The following is a 20,444-nucleotide window of genomic DNA, read 5'->3' on the forward strand; positions in this document are numbered from 1 at the left end:
GACTCATAAGAACAGAATTGTCTGTATGTATTGTTTATGGCATGGCAGGGACCACTTGTCATACCTGTGTTTTTTCACTCAATGGAAATGTAATTCCTCAGGTTTTGTATAAAGAGTACTGGTACTGTGTGTGTGTGTGTGTGTGTGTGTGTGTGTGTGTGTGTGTGTGTGTGGGGGGGGGGGGGGGGGTCAATAACCACCTGACTGTTTGTTGAAAGACCTGTATGGCAATCGCTCTCTCTTGCAGAGAACATGCATGCAGGAGCCGATTACATATAGTTAGTACTATACACAGTATTATCTAGAAATGTCACTGAAACCTTGGGGTTCTGAAACATGAACAATAAAACCCTACCTACAGTACACCAGCATATTTGTCTCCACCAGGCCGAAGGCATGTGGGGAGAGTATGTTTTGCACTCCGTCCGTCCGTGTGTCCGTCCGTCCGTCCGTGTGTCCGTGAGCAGCTAATCTCGGCCACCGTTAACCTGGTCGATGCCAAATTTTGCACACACACTCCCTGGATGCCAACGATGAACCTCTGCCCCAAACTTTCCAGAACGGCCTGTTATAGCGCCACCAGGAGGCTGCTTTGTGCAAAACAAGTTTTTGCACAGTACACCTACAGATTTTGTCCAAACATCACGCAAATTGGTACACAGTCTCTCTAGAGCCATTCAACGAAACCGGTCTTTCAGATTTCTCACACTCCATCCTGATTGGTTAAGATTGGCTTCCAAAGTTCACAGGAGTGCTCAGTTTCAAACAAAATGCTGCAAATCATGAACACATCGCGTGATTTCCCTGAAATTGTGCACCCACATTCCCACTAGGCCCAGGACGAAATGCCACATGAACAATTTCAACTCAGACTCAAGGTGGCGCTATAACTGGCCGAAAAGTGTTTTTACCTCTAACTGCACGGATCTGTGGATAACTTTGTATGCCAACTCCCTAGAGGCCAAGGAAAAACCTTTGCCTGGAATTTTTCACATCTGCTCTTTATAGCGCCACCAGGAGGCCGACATATGTAAAACACATTTTCTATTATTACTCCTTCAGATTTTATCCAAATTTCACACAAATCGGTATACACTATCTCCATAGTCATGTGATCAACACGGAGCGGCACCATTTCCCATCTTACATCCTGATTGGCTAAGATTGGCTTCCAAAGCTCACACGATTCGTCCATTTCGAAAAAAGGCCACAAATCACAAACACAGTGTGCAATTTCCGTTAAATTATACACGCACATTTTCACTAGGCTGAGGACGACATGCCACAATTTTTTCCTCAAAATCAGCCTCACGGTGGCGCTATAACAGGCCAATTCCTGTTTTTAGCTATAACTGCATCGATCTGTATACAACTTATGTATGCACACATGGAAAAACATTGTACCTGCATCCCTCCAACACAAACCTCCGGCCCAAATCTTCCTCAACAGCCTGTTATAGCGCCACCATGAGGCCACAACCTGACCTGCCCTGGTGGAGACCTGTGCCGATTGGCACTTTGTCTAGTTTCTTTCTACATCTGTCCATTCTTGAGATGTGTATTCCTGTGATGATTTTTGTTTTTTACCAAAAGGTAATCATCTCTTCGGGGCTATTTAGTTATTTTGTTCATAGAAGTAAATATAGAGGACAGAGGATATTACAATATCCCCTGCCATGTATTGCTGCGGGTGGGTAACAAAAAAAATTAAACAAGAATGCATTCCAGCCATCTAGCTGAATGGTAGACCTCTGCACATGTGTCAATCAATACCCCATGATTATTGGTAAGTCCTAAGACTCGAAGCATATCTGCGTCTTTTTAGATTCTGCTTGCCCGATCCATGCATTTCCATTACACACGGTCAGCAATGTGCAAGCTTTTTATTTTATCATGAGCAAGCTCTTAAATTCAAACTGGACCGGATGTAGCTAGCTTTTATTACAATCACAGATGTGTGGAGGTGGTTCTGAATCTGGAATTGATCGTGTTTTCTCAATGGTAAACATTTTCCTTCCCTTGCATATATATTATAGTATTAGCCCGAAGCCTAATACACGTTCCTTTATACTTCTGGAAAAAAAGGTCAGATAGTGCAGGAGCATCCTTTAAAAAGCTATTAGAAGTTCTGAATGAATCTCGCTCCCTTTAAATTAACACACACACACACACACACACACACACACACACACCCACACACACACACACAAATTGTTTTGTTCTGCTTCATAACAGCACATGGCCTTGGTTAATTTATAGTTAATAAACAAGATCATTCAAAATAATATTTAATTCACTGATTAATTTGAGGCATCAGGACTCAGGAGGTAGAGTGGCCATCTGGAGCTGGAAGGTTCCTGGTTTATTCCCAAGCTTCTCCTGCCATCATATCAAAGTGTCCTTGAGCAACACACTGAACTCCTCACTGCTCCAAGTGAGCAGGTTTGTGCAATTGTCTTCGCCATTGCTGTGTGAATGTGAGGTATAGCCTATTGTAAAGTGCTTTCAGTAGTCAGAAGACTATATAAAAGCACATTATAAATGCCAAAGACCATTTACCATTCATTTATGAAAGAATGGCTCCATATCCAGTTTACCAGTCCTGACACCAGAATAGAACAGGATTCTTAATAGGACTGGTTGTTAAAGATCCCTAACTTTAACAACCAGTCCTATTAAGAATCCTATTGTTATCCATTATTGTTTCCTTTTCCTTTGCTCAAAGAGAACAGTAGAGTGTCAGAGTGGTTTCCCACACTACAAAGGCAAAGAGATCATGCACTGTATTCTTTTATTTATGTCCTTACGGTGAGTATCATTGTGCCCTGTAAGGGGTCTACTCTACTCACTCAGGGTCTGAGTGGACTAAGCCGAAATGTAAAGCAAAGAGACATCTGGTTTACATGAAGTAAGCCTCAACTCTTATTTCTCACAGCAGAGCAGAATGAACATAGCCAAGAATCAGCTTGGCTACGTTCCCCCAGGCACATATTTCTTCCCACAGGAGACTTCGTTTGTATGGCATGGAACTAAACCTGCTTGCTTGCATACACTACTATAAGTGCCATGACATTCACTTCCCTCTGCCTCCGATACGAGAGAAAAAAAACAACGGGTGGGGTGGACAACAAGACTTGGGTTTCAAAAGAATTGATGTGATCAGATTTGTTGGTTCATTCACTGTGATAGAATTACTGTGTTTGCACAGTGTCATGAGTCTGACCCATCACATTGTGTTACAATACATACTGTATGTAGGCTTCAAAACAGATCCCCCTGAGTAAATCCAATGGTATTTTCATCCTCAAAACTCTTCCACGTTCAGTCGTTCACCCATTATTGGCATAAGATGTAGTGGGCTGGAGGGTGAAAAACAGTATTGCGTGATTGTTCACAGCTCAGCATTAATGTTGGTTTTGGCCATAAAAGACTTCTAAATATATATTCCCAGAGGTGTCCTGGATACACTGAATGTGTTAGAAGGGAGAGAGAGAGCAAAAGAGAGAGAGAGAAGAGTATCATCAGTCAGTCATCATATGCTCACTCTGAAAATGTGTCACATCTAACAAAGTATAAAGTTGCACAAAGGATCCATGTTGCTTAATTGGGAGGAAACTGTGCTCAGGAGCTCATCACTACAGGATAGGGTGTGCTGCTGTGACTTGCTTGCTGTGGGGATAATGATCACTCCTCTCCAGATTATTCCACTCCCTTGACAAACAAGCACTAGACTAACAATAGAATAACATTATCTTACACAGGACAATTAAACAATTAAACATGAAGCATTACTTACAGTATGTGTGAGGTTTCTTTTTCCATCCATATTTCTTCAATCTTATACTGGAGCCGATTTTAGCAATAATTTAAATACCCTCAACTACTGTATAATGTTATGGTTACTATAAAAGTGAGTGTCATATGGCTGTGATGCATTTCGTTCTGATCCACACGCCTTTCTAGAATCTGTTAATTGCGATGCGACTGCAGGTCGCATTTACTATAAAAACGTGCATTTCCCGTCAGTCAGTCCATCCGTCCGTCCGTCACCCCACGCCTACATATGGTCATGCCTCGTGACATCACATGACATCATCAGGGATAGAGATCCCTGATGACAGAAACTCTACATCTGACCTCAAACCCTTAGATCTCCATAGATGGAGCTGACCTGTACTGACATTCCTTATGTTGATCCTTCCTTCCTCTTCGATGTCTCCCTTTTGACTGATACCTGTTCATTCGAACTCTAGACCGGCCCGCCCCAAAGTTATGGACACTATACACTCTGTCTTTCTTTTACCTGTATTGTATTGTGTTTTTGTATGGATATAGTGTTGGGTGCTTGCACATATGCACACATGGCATCAACGCATGGTGTTGTGTGCTGGCAACAGGCCCGAAAATTAAGGCCCGACCCTACCTGGGCCCTCATCAAACCCTGTACACTCAGGACGCCCCCGCTGCCACCCTTCTCCATATATGGAGCTGACCTGTTCTGACATTCCATTATGTTTATCTGACCTCATCAAACCCTTACTGGTTATGATTATTTTTATTAATTTAAGCTGATTTTTTCTTTCTTTTGAGTTGGCATTCAATGGCAAGCATTGCTTTGTTCTTCAAAACCTGCAGTCATCATTTACCATGGTGTGTTTTGTTTTTGCCTTAAAAATTATTCTTATCATAGATGATTAGATAACATTAGATAGAACATTAGATTAATTAATTAATTAGTTCAATGTTATGTAATGTGAAATGAGCTTTGGAAATATGTACATGTTGCTTTGATTCCCCTCTTTTTGAACACAATTTTCACAAACTAGTCAAGCAGTGTCTGCAAGTTATTATACAACCTTTAGAGGGAGCCATGTGTCATATTATAGTACGTTCTGAGACGTTACAATTGGCATTAGAGGTCATGTTAATTAGCTAAACAGCCTAAATGTATGTATTATCTATGTATTATAATCTGCTCAAACATTCTTCAACTCATTCTAGCGTTGGAAAAATGTTCTGTATACCAAATGTCTGTGAAATGAAATGTTTTCACCTGTTCTGTTAGATTGGTGGAAGGTGAATCTCTATCCCAGCTGAAATGAATTACAATTCTGGTTCACTAAGGTTTCTTTCTGACCTTTAGCTCATATCTCTGGGTATTGGGGCTCAGAAACATGCTTAACCCACTAAATATCTTCTTGTCTCATTCTGCTGGTTATACATCATTCATGAAATGTAGCTCACAAGATGTATTTGTAGACGCACTAAGCGAGGCTAGACACTCCAAATTTGACTAAAACCTTTTTTTTTTGCAATTGCAACAGTGCATCATGCATCTTGCAGTTACACATACTGTGACTGTAAGGATCTAGCTGCTAGATCCTTCTAATGCAGATCGGAGGTCCTGCCTTTCAGGCAGCATAGGCACCTTTTGATGATATAGAGATAAGATATAGAGATAGAGATAGTGGAGGTTTTTGTAGGACTGTGTGTAGCTCCTGGAGTGTTAGGATGGAATGTCATCTGCATTCCTCAGAGCTCTAGGAGGAGAGTGAGCAAGGGAGAGAGAGAGATATAGAGAGAGACAGCCTGGAGGAGGGTTAGCTTGCAGAAACTGCAAGCTACTCTGTGCATGGCTGCTCAGCTCTTACAAAGGCAAATGCATTAGCACACAACACACACAGAGCATAACAGGAACTTGTGTTTTTAAACTAATTTAATACATGCTAATGTATCATCTTGGTGAACCAGAACCGGTGTAGCTGGTCAAACACTGTAATACTAGCTAGAGTGATGAATGAAATGTTGTTGCAGTGCTTTCCTGGCTGCTGCTGCTGCTGCTGCAGCTGTTCAACTCCAGCTGTTGTTAAACTACTTACTGTAGATTAGCGCTAGGCTGTGCAGGGGAATCAGCATCACCTGCCCTGACCGCTATGCAACACCTGGTTCATAATCTCAGATTATGAACATAATCTCAGATTATGAACCAGGTGTTCATAATCCCAGATATTCATAACAGTATGCTTCATGTTATTTTACTTTACATAGCAACTTTCCAGACAGATTGGAGTGTGCACATTATAAAAATAGACGATATACAAGCTCACAACGTGTCACATCGCGACACATTGTGACCTTGTAGATTGCACTCCCCCCCCCCCCCCATTTAAACCCTCTATTTACCTATTTTGAGTGAATGTTAATCCCCCATAGAGATGCTGTGGTTCAAGTGGTTAAAAAGTCAGGTAGTTTGCAGTACCAAAATGGGTCAGGATTCCTCTACCTAACATCGCCCTCCAGTTGGTTTGTTATTGTCTAACAGATTGCTTCCTGTTTATAAGGCAAAGCCTTGCTGAATATATCAGCACGCTGCACTGTGATAACAAACTAGCTCATTCCAGCACTCCAGGAGGCATCCCACACACACTACCCCTAGTAGAGCTATTGATTTTTACTTGGGTGAACATTATAGGCCTACTTGACATGTTTTATACTTAGTATGTAGCACTAGCAATGCACTAACATTGCTACATAATAAAACTACATGGAATGTACAGTTTGCAGATTCCTGCAAACTGTACATTCCATGTAGTTGTATTATGTAGCTCGAGCTGGACCCTGCTTGTGTTGGAAGCAATAGGATAGGACAGAATTCACAAATCAGCCACATGTAGGCCAACGTCATGATTTGTTCTATACAATTTAGTTATTTAGTTATTATTGTATTTGGGAACTGTTTTGAACACATTAGGTTAAAGAGTTTGATTTGTGAATCAAAAACATGTAATGTGGAACTTTCTTAATGCATTCATATAGCAAGCCTAGAGTTTACAAATCATCTGCCTGTTGTCTGTGCTTTTAACAAGAGCCCATATCAATTAAATTCAGTTCAACCTAAAGGATAAAAACATAACATTTTATGCAATCTTTTGGCTACCCATTTGTTTACATTTATGTTAATTGATTAACCGATTAACCGACAGCAATATGGTTTATGGATTATGGCAGTATTGTAATATACAACATAAATAATTGTATTAACAGTTTTCTAGACTTTTTGGTCTGTTTTATTTTGATTATTATCGATGTGACTAAACAGACTGGAATGGTTTCTGAATCATACTGTAGCTACCACTCTCCCATGAGCCCCGCCCAGCCCATGGATTGCAATTGCATTTCGTCCACTCTAGTATCAGTGGGTGAAGCCGTGAAGCCGTGAAGGAACTTGTGTCAGTCCTCCCCTGGGCACATTAGGATGTTGATGACACAGTCAACATTTGTAAGCATGTATATTGTATAGGCTTTGACATTTCTTCAAAAAACCCGGCGTTCGTGAACTTTGCACTCTGCACTTTGCAGAGAGAGCGCATATTTGTCTCCAAGTCTCCATTAAGTGCGCGTCCGTGGCGAATCTATATCGATGTCATCTGGCCATGGGGGACCCCCATCTGGACAGGGGCATCGCTTATCTTGTGAGTAGGACAAATTTATGTGTCTCTGATAGTGTCATGAGTTTACTTGTAACTTTGAGTGTAAACTTCAATTCAGTTACCACTGAGGAGAATGTTGTTTTCTCATGTAGCCCAATTTATACTGCGTCCGTCGTACGACGGTGTCCCAGGCCATCGGACACGTTGTGGGAGTGTATCATCTTGTATGGCGGTAATCAACGCATTCATTTAGATAACTTAAAACTAACCAGTGCTGGACCCATTACGTAGCTCTGGGGAAATCATTGTTTCAATTACAGGGATTACTGATTTTCAATAATAGGTACATTACAACTTGGTTTATAGCATGCCCTGAGCTTTCTAGTATATTTGTTATGGACACCACTGTAATTACTAGGCTACCTCTCAGTGCTCTCACCAGCACCTTCCTCATGTAGACCTGTTTGACCACTCACGTTACAAGTTTTCTTGAGACCCTTGCTTTGTTATTGCTTGCGTTAGTGCTTGCGTTAGTGACTTCCTAGTCATTGCCCCAGAAGCACCTTGACGTCAAATAAAACAATGGTAAACACTTTGCTGCCAGGCCTTGTCAGGAAGTGAAAAGTACTGAATTTTAGACAAATGCATTTGTATACAGTACCGGTATACTGTGGCAGGGTAAGGAACTAAGGATATGAGTCATTGAAGAATTTGAAGGCCAACCTTTTTCTGGCGTCATTTTCTTGGATGGGAAAATGTGATGTTGCCATAATATGCACAGCAGCATGTGTCACTTTTACCTTTTTCTTAAATTTGTTAGATTGACTTGACTGAGCTAATGTGAACCTGTCAACAAATTATCCACCAGTGATGTTGGTATTCCTTGACTTAAAGAAAACAACAGGGTTATCAGCACATTGTCAAGATTCAATGTTTACATAACCTTCCAGGTTGATTGATTGACTGACTGATTGATTGATTGATTGATTGACCCTAAAGGGATTTTTCACTTCAAAATATGTTTGGGGTCATTTTAGTGTCTGTCTACGATGTACTCAGGCCTTTGTTAGGACCCCAGCCACAGTTTTTAAGTTGCTTGATTCAGTATATAGATATTTTATATTCACTTTATTTGACCCCCCCCCCTTCCTATAGATATACAAACCCATTGTGACTTAAAACTCAATTTTAATCACGATAGATTCATTGAAAACACCTGTTCCTTGTTCTGGTGACAGATATTGTAATTCAGGACGGGAACCCCTTTTGGGCTTCTTGTAGTTATGTACATGCTATTGTATCTATCGGCGTCTGTCCGAAATGGGTTAATGCATGAGGAGGAATTGAGTTTTTTCATTTAGGCCTGCTATAGGCCTAAAAGTTGAATTGAAAAACGTATATGAATTAAGTAAATATCTAAACACTATCAAATAACTTAAAAACTGTTCGGGGTGCTCATAAAATCCTTAGTAGATGTAAAAATGACCTCAAGCATGTTTGAAAGTGAAATATCCCGACCCTTTTATATGTAAAGTCTTATGTCTAGAATTGAACATAAGGGGAGAGCATATCATCTACAGTAGGGCTAGGCTATATGTATATTGATACTATATTGATATTGTGAAACCGGTATGTCTGGGATTTTGGATATTGTATTGTGATATGGCATAAGTGTTGTCTTTTCCTGGTTCATTAAATGCTCACCAATAGCAAAAATAGCCGATCTACATGCAAGCTCACAATACGTATTTGCGCTATTTATTATTATTATTATTATTATTATATATTTTTTAATTATGTTATTATCTCCACACAACACGATATTTTTGAGTGGTGCAACCACTCCCTTACGGAGCTACTGTATGTGTGTGGGTGCCTGCCTAGCTGGGTGGGTATGAGCCTTAGATTATATATGAATAGAGACGGCACCCGGAGGAAACCCTGAGGGAAATGGACATAGTTGCCGAATTTAGTAGCGCAGTGCTGGGCCAAACTCTAGCCCCATATGTGCCCTCTCCCTACGCTCATTCTGTAGCTCCGAGATGAGGTCACACACTGGGCCCCTCCCACCGCGTTTCAGAAACGGCGCAAGTTTCCGCAAGAAACGTTTCTTATCCTTACCACACCATTAATCCAAAACGTGTAGGGCCCATGTAGGTTTACACTAATTCAAATTTAGGAGTGGCCCAAACTCGCCATTTGAACTGAGCCTTTACGTCCCGTCTTTTGTCAGTCGCTTCCATGTTTATCAAGGAAGTTGAAAAGCTTTAGCGCCTCCCCTGGTCGAAAATTTCCAACTGACTTCAGTTCACTCGACATGCACGCGCACACGCACACTTCCTTGATAAACATGGAAGCGACTGACAAAAGACGGGACGTAAAGGCTCAGTTCAAATGGCGAGTTGGATTTTCTGGGCCGCTCCTAAATGTGAATTAGTGTAAACCTACATGGGCCCTACACGTTTTGGATTAATGGTGTGGTAAGGATAAGAAACGTTTCTTGCGGAAACTTGCGCCGTTTCTGAAACGCGGTGGGAGGGGCCCAGTGTGTGACCTCATCTCGGAGCTACAGAATGAGCGTAGGGAGAGGGCACATATGGGGCTAGGCCAAACTCATGAACGCGCTGGTCCGTTGACTATCACTGTGCACGTTCATGATGACACGTGAACGCTGTTTCAAACGTGAACGCCGCTGTTTCATACGTGAACACGTGCAATGATAATCAACGGCCAGCGTGTTCATGAGTTTGGTCCAATCCATCCCAGAATGCACTCTGTTCTTACCCGGAAGGAGGAGTGAAATCGCCTCATGCGCTTTTGAGCAACTTAATGCAAGTGGATGGGAGGAGAAATCCGGTGCCGTCTCTATTCATATATACTCTAAGGTATGAGCACGAATTGCACGATTGCTTTTCACCACCTGTGTGCAACCTAACACACACAAACACACACGCACATATTAACTGTATATATGATGATTTCGGGTGTGACGGTACAGTACAGTACAGTACAGTACAGTACAGTACAGTCCTAGAGGGTACAGTAGAGGGACCCCCACATCGTAACTCTCATTTCTCTACCATTTTGGACGTGGGGCGGCTCGCCGGAACCGGGCCGGCACCCTGGCCGTGGTCCTGTAGGTGATTTTATTTTGTGATTTAATTTCCATAATATTTTATTTCCAGCCCTAATATCACCTTTTTGTGTAATTCAGCAGACAAAATCATTACCGGTAAACTATGCAGTCAAACTAGAAGTGTTGATGTGTTTACATTGTTCTTCATTGGAAAATTCCCAAACGTTCTACTCAATAGCTTCCTTTGCAGAGAGACATGTTCATCACCACAATGGATGTTGCTCAAGTGTGGTTGATTACTGTAATCTGGGCTGTCTATCTCACTATATTGTATAAAGTACCTTTCCGCTCATTGTGTTTTCCTGAATGACAGCCAGAGTGTTGCATTTCAGACCACAATGAATCAAAGGAAGGCACCGCTACTACCACTTGAAAGTGTGGGTTAGCAGTTCTAGTGGGTGCACTGAATCGTGCATGGCGGCCATTGGCGGGAATACTACAGTGTTTGTTTTGGGTAGTTATTATTAGATAATCACTTAATCAGTGTCGATTTATTTTCCTTTTTCCTGTGTCACTGCAAGAGGCTATAGCTATGATAGGGTCTGTTTGTCTGTCTGGAGCTAATTCCAAGCGCTGTGCCTCCACTAATTGTCTTTTACATAATATACGTTTTGAGATATTTACGATGACTGATGTCAAAGGCTGGTCACAGTGGTCACATGAAGTCACATGAAGCAACTCTAAATAGATTGGGTCATCAAGCTCCCCTTGAAGCTTCAATCCAATTAGCAAAGGAAGAAAGTGTAAATAACAACTGGTATATCAGTTGTACTTGCCATGGCATGTACAGTATATTGTATTGCATTCCATTTGTGTTTTTAAATGGGACATAATTTATGCCTGTGGTACAAATGAGACTGTGGTACAAATGAGACATAATTTATGCCTGTGGTACCATTTTCTTCTGCTAAAGCTGTGCTGCAACAGTTTAAAAATATTAACAGCCGAATAAAAGTGAGTCAATCTTTCTTCTTTCATATACCCATTGCCACCCATTGCCCACCAACCACTATAGGCAATTGATCCCAGCCGGAACGCAATCAATTGATTGATCATTAACATTTTTGCTTTCAAGATTTTCAAATGGGCCTGATCCAGAAAAGCCTGGGAAACACTGAGTTAGATAATGATCAGACTTGTTCAGGCTCAACAGAATTGCCATAGGCCTAAGTACCCAATAAACTGACACCTGAGTGAGTGATATGACACATGACTGTTTATCATTACTTCACACATGACGTCACCATTGCCAATGCCAACCTCAGTAGACGCATGTCGCGATTATGACTTGTAGTTGTAATGGTTAGTAAAATGGACCTGAGTTGCACTGTACTCTCGATCTACACCAGATCTCTTTGCCGGAAATAGCCACATCAATCTACAAGCTCACAACATGAGCTGGTAGATTGATTTATTAACAACTAATATAGCTAGTGCCTGAACTGTGCCACTACTAAAATGGAGTACAAAACAAAACAAAATCACTTAGACTTACATACACTTACTATACTGTATTATTGAGGGGCGCTGGCCCCTCCTATAAACAGCTATAGTGTTTAATGTTTGTGTTGTCTGAACACAAACATTAAATGCCATTGCATTGACAATGAATGGAGAAATTACCGGTAGGTCATATGTAATGTGTCTGAGCAAATCGGCACATATGTCGGTGGGAACCCTTGGCCAATAAGGGACCACCATTCGTGATGATGATGTACGATGATTAGAGCTCCCCTCACCCTCTCATATCTGATATGATGAAACTCTCCACTCCCATTATGTACTCACACTAGTGGAATGTCTGAACAGATTTCGTAAATGGGTTATTATAACAGACACTTTTAATTTCACATAACTATGTACAAGGGAAATCATTAACTAGATAATAGGTTTCTGAACATGCCACATATGGCTACAAATGGAAACTCTGCCTTGTTTGAAGTGGTATAATTTTGAGTGCACTTTTTGTTTTTGCTTTGCTCTTTCGCTAGGCCACCGGCCGGGCCAACAAGGGTACCTTTAACACTTAAGTTATGATGCTGCCAGAGTTTGTCAAAATAAAGGTGCTCGAGTGTGAAGCAGTTGGGCAGAGTTTACTCTGAAAAACCCTGCCTTCCACTTCCCCCCAAAACCGGAAGTGAATGATGTGCACATGCCCAAAACATGTCCAGGAGCTGTGTGCAAGGCGTTGCCTAGCAACGCGAGCTGTCAAAACATGGATTACAGCGATCACGTTTTATATCATTAAAAAGGACCCAAAGAGAAGCCTATACACGTCCTTAGCACCCCACGTTTTTTTATTGAGACAGTATTAAGTCCCTTTGAGATGAGAGGCAGATGAACTTGGATATCATCGCTGTGTGTCAAAAAGAGAGTAAATTCACTTCCTATTGGCTTAATTGAAAGCAGATATCCAATCAGCACCCATCTGGAATTAACTGTGGCTGTGGCTTACAGATCAGCCAATATGTCAATCAATGCAACTCAGAATCAGTTAAAGATGGAGTGCCGTGATTTCTTTCCACACTTAAATCAGGTGTATTTAGGTGTATATGAGGTATAATTCTTTCAAAAAAGTGTACAGTATTTGTTAAAATGATGGTTTTATGTGGACACACCCACCAGTTCATTAGGTATGCGTGAGTTTAACCGTAGCACCACCCACCTAATCCAGTCCCTCCGCCTCCTCCTTTAAGACCACCCACTTGTCCTAGTCCCTCCCCCTCCTTATAAAAGGACAGCCCATGGCTCTGCCCTTTTGTTTACAAAATGACTAATTGGTGTCTGTAATGTAAAAAAAAGTTATAAGTGAACACTTCCCATATTTCTGAGATATCGTATAAGCACCATTATGCACTTATACTGCCACCATCCATACCATATCAGATCTGTTTTTTCAGATTTCTTATAATCATTTATTTATTTCCTCCAATTATATTGACCCTATTGTCGCAATCAGCTCAGCTCATCATCCAATTAAATCATAGTTTAACAGCAGAAACAATTAGTTTGATAGATCATTTAGCCTACAATATATTGTAGGCTATTGATTTCCTCCAGCTAAGCACCCTGGCATTAAAACAGTCCTTTATCTGACTGCATTGAGTTTCAGCAAAAGTCGCCAGATTTAAAGAAACAAGCGGCCAGGTCCACAAACATAAGTCACAGAAATTGCTGTGACTATTTATTAAAACGTTTCAACAACACCAATCCTTTTAACAACATATTAATCTGAGGGTCCTTCACATGAACCATTGGTCAAGTCAACCTCATCTCCCCTGAAAGTTACTTATATGAAAACAAGCCCAAGTCGCTTGTAATAGCCAGACATGGCAACATGACTTCCAGCGCGACACAACCTACTTCTAATTCTTGACTTTACAGCCTTGTATAAGTATTGTATTAGGACCTACATATTGACTACAACAGCCAACAAGAATGCACACTGTGACACTACACTCTGTATCAAAGCCCGACCACTGTGATTATAAAAGAAACAACCTACTCCTTGAGAAGAGCATGAGCAACTATACAGCAGAGCAGGTATAGGCTATAAGGCTGGTTTGTTGTGGTTTCCTTGATTAATCCTGAGGACCCGACGTGAACATTTACTTGCTTCCAATCTAACGAACTGGTGCTCTGCTGTCAACTGGTAATGTGTGAAATGACTGTTTGAAAATCTGCCACACAGTTAGACACAGAGCAGCAAACTGGCTGGCTGCGCCGTTCAGTTCACACGTGTGTATGTGGCAGGCAGCTCCGCCCACAGAGGTTGTCGTATTTAAAAAATATGTATAGAGGGGGAGGTGCGTGTGTGTGTGCAATTTTTTTACGTCACACTATCCGTGTTTACTTCATTGGCCCGTTTGACCATCAAGTGTTCAGCCTCCAGGAAGAAACCCTAAATACAAAGTTATTACACCATTGGACATAAAAACGACTCCAGGGTGTCTAATGAAGTACTGTCACCCCATAGACACATGAAAAGCTGGAAAAATACAAAAATTGTGGCACTCTTTAAATTGTACGGGTTATCAGTACAGTACAGTACTACAGGTAGCATTCAGGTAATTTAAGGATTTGTCCTCTTTCCTGAATATTTTCCACTGGATCTTAAGCAGAAATTAATAGAAGGGAAAGTAGAAAACGTCCATTTCCTTTCCTCCACTTGCATCTTGTCTCAGCATAATGAAAAACTATCCAGTATGACAGACTGCTTCCATTAGTTATTTCAGTGTGATTTCTTTTGTTGATGAGCTGCTATGATAAATGCTGCACTTCTGTGTACACATTTGGCCTGAAAACATCCATTACTCTTGGGACTCTTTGTGGTTGGCCAGTGGCCACCCTTTTCTTCTTGATCCTTTCCTTCATCCTTTCTTTCTTTTCTTTTCTTCCTGGCATTATTGCATTAACACTGGGTTTTTACTGTGTAGCCATATTTTTTAACTGCTTCACCCGGGCACACACAATGATGATGCAGTGCTGATAGATCTGCACTGTTTGCTGAGTCCCTTATTACATATTTTTTAGTAGTTTCCATAATGTCTGTGTTTTAAATTTTTACTTTTATAAAGCTCCTTGATGTGTTGATAACTCACAGCTGTGTGGACAACACGCAAGCTGGTGTTATTTGACATTTATTATTGGCTGGCATGCAAGGAGATTAATAAGTACATGTTTCTACTGCAGAGAAGGTCTGGGTAGTGGACTTAACTGGCCACTTAATTCCCCTAACCTCATATCAGTCTTAACTGGCCACATAAGTCAGTTTCACAATGTTTTTGCTTCGGCGGCAGTAATTTCACTTCTGGGTTTCCTAATCGCAGCCAGTAGGCTCCAGTAGAGCCTGCTGGCTTGATTGCGTCATCTTGATAAGTAACTAAGTAAATTGACCCAAAACACAACAAAACTGTCCGGCGTCTGCCCAGCTGCAGCACTGTCGGAAAACAAGGAAATTAGTTGATCAAATAGAATACATTTTTGGGTACTGCTTCGTATATTTCTCAAATGTTTTCAAAAACATTTTTGAGAGCAATGTTTAGCTGTAAATGACATTGTGTGTGTGTTTAGTTGGCTGTCATGTGGGACCAGCAGTAAATCAAACAGGGTGCAGCTGGTTTGATTAGGCATCGGTCTGTTATAGAGCTGAGTGTTCATTATCTAGAAATAACACACCGCTGAATTCTGCGATTGACCAAAAGCATTCAGGGTGGTGGCGGTGGCTCAGAGGCCGGATGGTAACTGCAAGGTTGCCAGTTCGAACCCAGCTCCCCCAGATTTAGTGCCGAAGTGTCCTTGAGCAAGACACTGAACCCCTAATTGCTCCTGATGTGCTGTTTGTTGCCTTGCATGGTTTCTGCCGCCATCTGTGTATGAATGTGTGTGTGAATGGGGGAATGTAATGCACAATCTATGTAAAGTGCCTTGGATAAAGGCGCTATTTAAATGCACCATTTACCATTTATTTTTACCATTCAACCAAGCCATGTTATAAATAATTATAAGTATACGATGTAAAATAAAAAATTGAACCTGTAACAGGAGACCGGACATAGAGATTGTCTTCTACTCCAGGCTTTAGAAACAAACTGTGCCGTCTTAAATACTCCATGATTAAATAACCACTCCAACTTCTGGCCATCGTCTTCCCAGAATAGCTCAGGTTTTAGTTGCTGCATCAAATATGATAAACCCTCAAATCACCATAAAGTTTACAATAAAGTGTTTCCTGCTTTGGCATGGTGCTGGGCACAGGGGGGGACCTTCAGGCGAAAATTGTACTGGACATTTCATATCACACACCATGATTCTTTTTTTTTTGCAGCTAAGCATGGCGGATTTAATTCAAGCATGGTGCGGCGCAATGCCAATAACATTGTGCAGGAATTAGGAAACCCTGCATACATTGCATGCATCCTATTCTCTTCTGGCACAGCTGAGAACGGACCTAGCTCAATAGCAAGAGGCAGGATACCAGTTCTCAGCTGAGCACACAATGAGTGACAGCTGGTTTCTGGTTAAAAAGTATTGGACATACGGTTCAGTACCAAAACACTGCTTCATCTGGACATGATGATCTAAGTTTTTGGCTTGGATTTATTTTGTAATTAGATTGCATGTATTTCACGCTGTGAAATCCTCTGGGTTAATTTAACTCTGTGTATGTACTGTACAAGTGGAACCAAATTGAACTGTAATGTATAAGGTTCCATTTGCTTCTACTCTCATGGTTGTTTTTCAGCTTTTGATGAAAGGTGCCATTTGCTGTCCAGCGTTAAACTAACACTGAGGATTTTAGTCTGTGTACTAGGTCATTACTGGTCCTAGGCAGCCCTGAGCTGGATTATCTCGATGGCGCTTTTGGATACTAATTAATGAAGATATTATTTCTTTAATCTGGGAAATCAAAGAGCTACACTGTGGGAGTAATTGCGTGTGAAAGAAGATTACTGTATTGGCATAATTCGGCACATAGAGTACTCCCATCTTTTCTTTTCTTTTCTTTTTTTACCACTGAGCAGATAACAGATTATTGCCCTGCTCAAGGGCAGTTCACTGGTGGTGCTGTCGAGGGGCGATTCAGGATCAAATGGTCACATGTGCGAGTGGCTGTTGCCTGATTTCTTCACCAATTAAAGACTGAAGAATACATAGTCACATAGTCCTGTAAAATATGTGCACATATTAGTTCTATACAGCAGTTTGCTACTGTATCAAGTGCAACCGGCCTAATACTTTCTTAATGGGTAAAGTGTCGTATCCGGTTACTGATCTGGTAAGCCTCTTTGCATTGGCTCAAATGATTGGCTTGACTATGCTGGATCAAAGGCAGTTTAAACTCTTGCATGTATTTTAAATTTTAAAAGGAGATGCTCATAGTTCCAGCATTTCAGATTAGATTCTGTGCTTCTAGACCAGTGGCTCTCAAACCTTTCCCAAATGAATAATTATGTATTTGGACCTCTGAGGGCCCTTGGACCCCACTTTGAGAACCTCTGCTCCTGATCTTCTCATCTTATGTATAAATGCGCCATGTCTCTGTCTGTATGTGTGTAATCCACGTAACTCGAGAACCACTCGCCCACCAACTTCAAATTCGACACACGCGTGCCACACCACCGCAGGGGGTGCAGTGCCCGGTGTCAAGTCTGTCAGACCCACGTTTGTCCAGAACCGCCCCAAAAAGGCCTCTGCCTGGCCAGGGTCCATATATGGAGTTGGCCTGCTCTGACATTATTCTGACGTCTGCATAGACTCCATATTTGGGCATGCCTGACAAAGAACTCTATATATAAGCATAAAAGGCACACAGACATAATATCTGGGTGGGGCATGCATTTCCAACATGCATCGTTCCAAGTAGGCCAGTGCCCAGCGGTCACCGCTGTAGAGGCCCCACGGGCACCGCTCTAGTCCTTTGTAATGCTGCATAACTTGTTTCTTAGATGTTTGCCCTCTAGTCTATGGTTTGAAAGTTTGTTTGCTCTTCAATTTGCAGAGTGATCAATCACTCAAGAAACAATAGAAGATGGCAACACAGTACACAACAAGTGAACACACAAGTGAACTCTGCGATTCTTGTAACCAGTTCTGCCCAAAAACTTTAGCTTTAGCTCATATAATGAATTAATCAGTTAATACATTTATCATTCTGCTTTTTTTGTTTGTTATTTTATTTATTTCTTTTATCTTTACAATTTCCATTCAATCTGTGTACTGTATATTGCGTCCATCTGTTTGCTGCATTGGAAGATGGGTGATGGGTGAGATCAGTTCTCCCACAAAACATCTGACCAGATTATGCTTTTGCTTTTGTTACTATATATTATAACTTCCACACACACAAAATGATGCCATGGAAAATCATTCTCATGATTGAATACTTCATTTTGCATATGTATCGCCTTGGATTTGAACTCTCCCACGTGGAAGTCCAACATCTTAACCACTAGACCAAAGGGATATCCCTATGGACTTGGGGAGATCTGCTACACTATAGACAAACACATGGAAGTAGAGTACAATAGAATACAAGGTTTGCTAAAATAAACTTGGCTTGTTTCAATAATAACAATAATGACAATAATACATGTTTTACAGTTTCAGAAACAGAAAACATTTGTTAGATTACATAAACAAGATGATGTACTGTACAGTACAAAGGTGGCAGGCTAACATCAATGGACTATTTAAACTAAGGATCTATGGTGCACAGAGCAGAACGCAAGGCGCAAGATGCGTTGGTGGTGTGTCCATGGAAGTTAGGTGGCATGTTATGACCAGCGCTAGCGAACGGTATTAAGTCATGGGTGTGTTTTGGGCCTTGCATTAATTAAACCAATATGTACGCGCACTGTGAACCTCGTAGGCGGCGCATCTTAATCTCAATAATGCACCGTCTGTAAGGAAATGGCTGTGTTGTCACTGTGCACTGTGTGAGTTAAGACTAACTAAAAGCTGGTGTAAATGCCAAACGCTAAATCTATGCTTAAGATACAGTGTTTGTGCCCTAATAGCCCCAGACCACACCTAATTTTAAGACCAACACGCCCATTGGTGCTAAATAGGTGCAAGATTACTTGGTATTTAGACTTTAGAGTAGACAACGTGGGCGCTGTGTCCAAAAATGGCAACTGTGTCGGGTTGGAAGATAGCAATTATAACGGCGCTGCCCATTTGCGCAATCTTGCGCCGAGCGGAAATTGGTGATCGAAATTTGATTTTATTCCAGTTGAATAGGATTAAGAACTATACAGTATGTATACCTGCTAGGTTTAAGATGGATAGGATAAGGCTTAGCGCTAGCTGGTTATGGTGAAGGTTAGGGAGATATGGAATGAATGTAAGCTATTGCAATGTCCCCAAAATGCAAATTAACGTGTGTGTGTGTGTGTGTGTGTGTGTGTGTGTGTGTGTGTGTGTGTGTGTGTGTGTGTGTGTGTGTGTGTGTGTGTGTGTGTGTGTGTGTGTGTGTGTGTGTGTGTGTGTGTGTGTGTGTGTGTGTGTGTGTGTGTGTGTGTGTGTGTGTGTGTGTGTGTGTGTGTGTGTGTGTGTGTGTGTGTGTGTGTGTGTGTGTGTGTGTGTGTGTGTGTGTGTCCTCAGGGTGATTTCACGTGGAACAGCGTGTCAGGACGTACTGTGGGCCTGAAGCCGGTCCCACTGCAGAGCCTCTCTGAGCTGGAGCGAGTTCGTCTCCAGGATGTCGCCTTCAGCCGCTTGCTCCAGGATTGCGACCTGGGCTGCCAGATCACCTTTCCTAAAGGTTGTTTGTTTGTGTCTGTGTGTGTGTGCGCGAGTGTGCGTGCATGGTGAACTTATGCACCCACTCATGCACTCACATATACTGTAGCCAACTCACTCACTGTAAAATCCACATTGTTAATTTAACCAGTTCACCCAAAAATGAAAATGCCTTATTTTCTATCAATTACACACCCCATGAAGCACTTTTAGGAATGTGACAAAAAGCCAATTAGATGAGGTGGAGTCTCCAGCAGGAGACTCAATTGAGTCAGCCACCCAGCTGGTCATCATTGAATGAATGGCTTAGGAATGTTTTGATGAATTGAAAATGGTCTTAGTGCTTTTTATGGCTTTATCCTTTCAATCAATCAATACATCCAACATGGACCACCAGTGGTCCACGGACGACCAGTTTGAAAACCCCTAGAAGCTTATTTGAATGAACGCATTGTTATTTTAAACAATCTATATATGGTAGAGTATTGTTAATACAGCTAGCACATCTGCAGTGGCTGGAGGTGGTCTCCCTCCCTACTCTTCCATTGAAAACTTTAGACCCTGCTGTCAGATAGATAGGATACCTACTGGTTGTAAAGCAGTACTGCCTCAAGCTCATAAGTGAAATATCCCCC

The 20,444-nt window shown here is 41.5% G+C and overlaps 1 protein-coding gene across 2 annotated transcripts in view; it reads left to right on the top strand.

The window, feature by feature from the left end:
• LOC310866670 (rho GTPase-activating protein 6) overlaps window positions 1–20,444 on the top strand; it is a 40,544-nt gene that overhangs the window by 5,364 nt on the left and 14,736 nt on the right. The window contains exons 1-2 of one of the 2 annotated variants that reach the window (XM_083776371.1): window positions 7,214–7,472; window positions 19,672–19,831. In XM_083776371.1, coding sequence (XP_083632497.1) covers window positions 7,434–7,472; window positions 19,672–19,831 — 199 coding nt within the window. In that variant the 5' untranslated portion in view covers window positions 7,214–7,433. Of the gene's footprint in view, window positions 1–7,213; window positions 7,473–19,671; window positions 19,832–20,444 lie in introns of those variants that run through there. The other variant, XM_083776370.1, reaches the window with a different exon arrangement.

This window comes from Protomyctophum parallelum (assembly GCF_964188405.1).
Source record: "Protomyctophum parallelum genome assembly, chromosome: 11".
Classification (NCBI taxonomy): domain Eukaryota; kingdom Metazoa; phylum Chordata; class Actinopteri; order Myctophiformes; family Myctophidae; genus Protomyctophum; species Protomyctophum parallelum.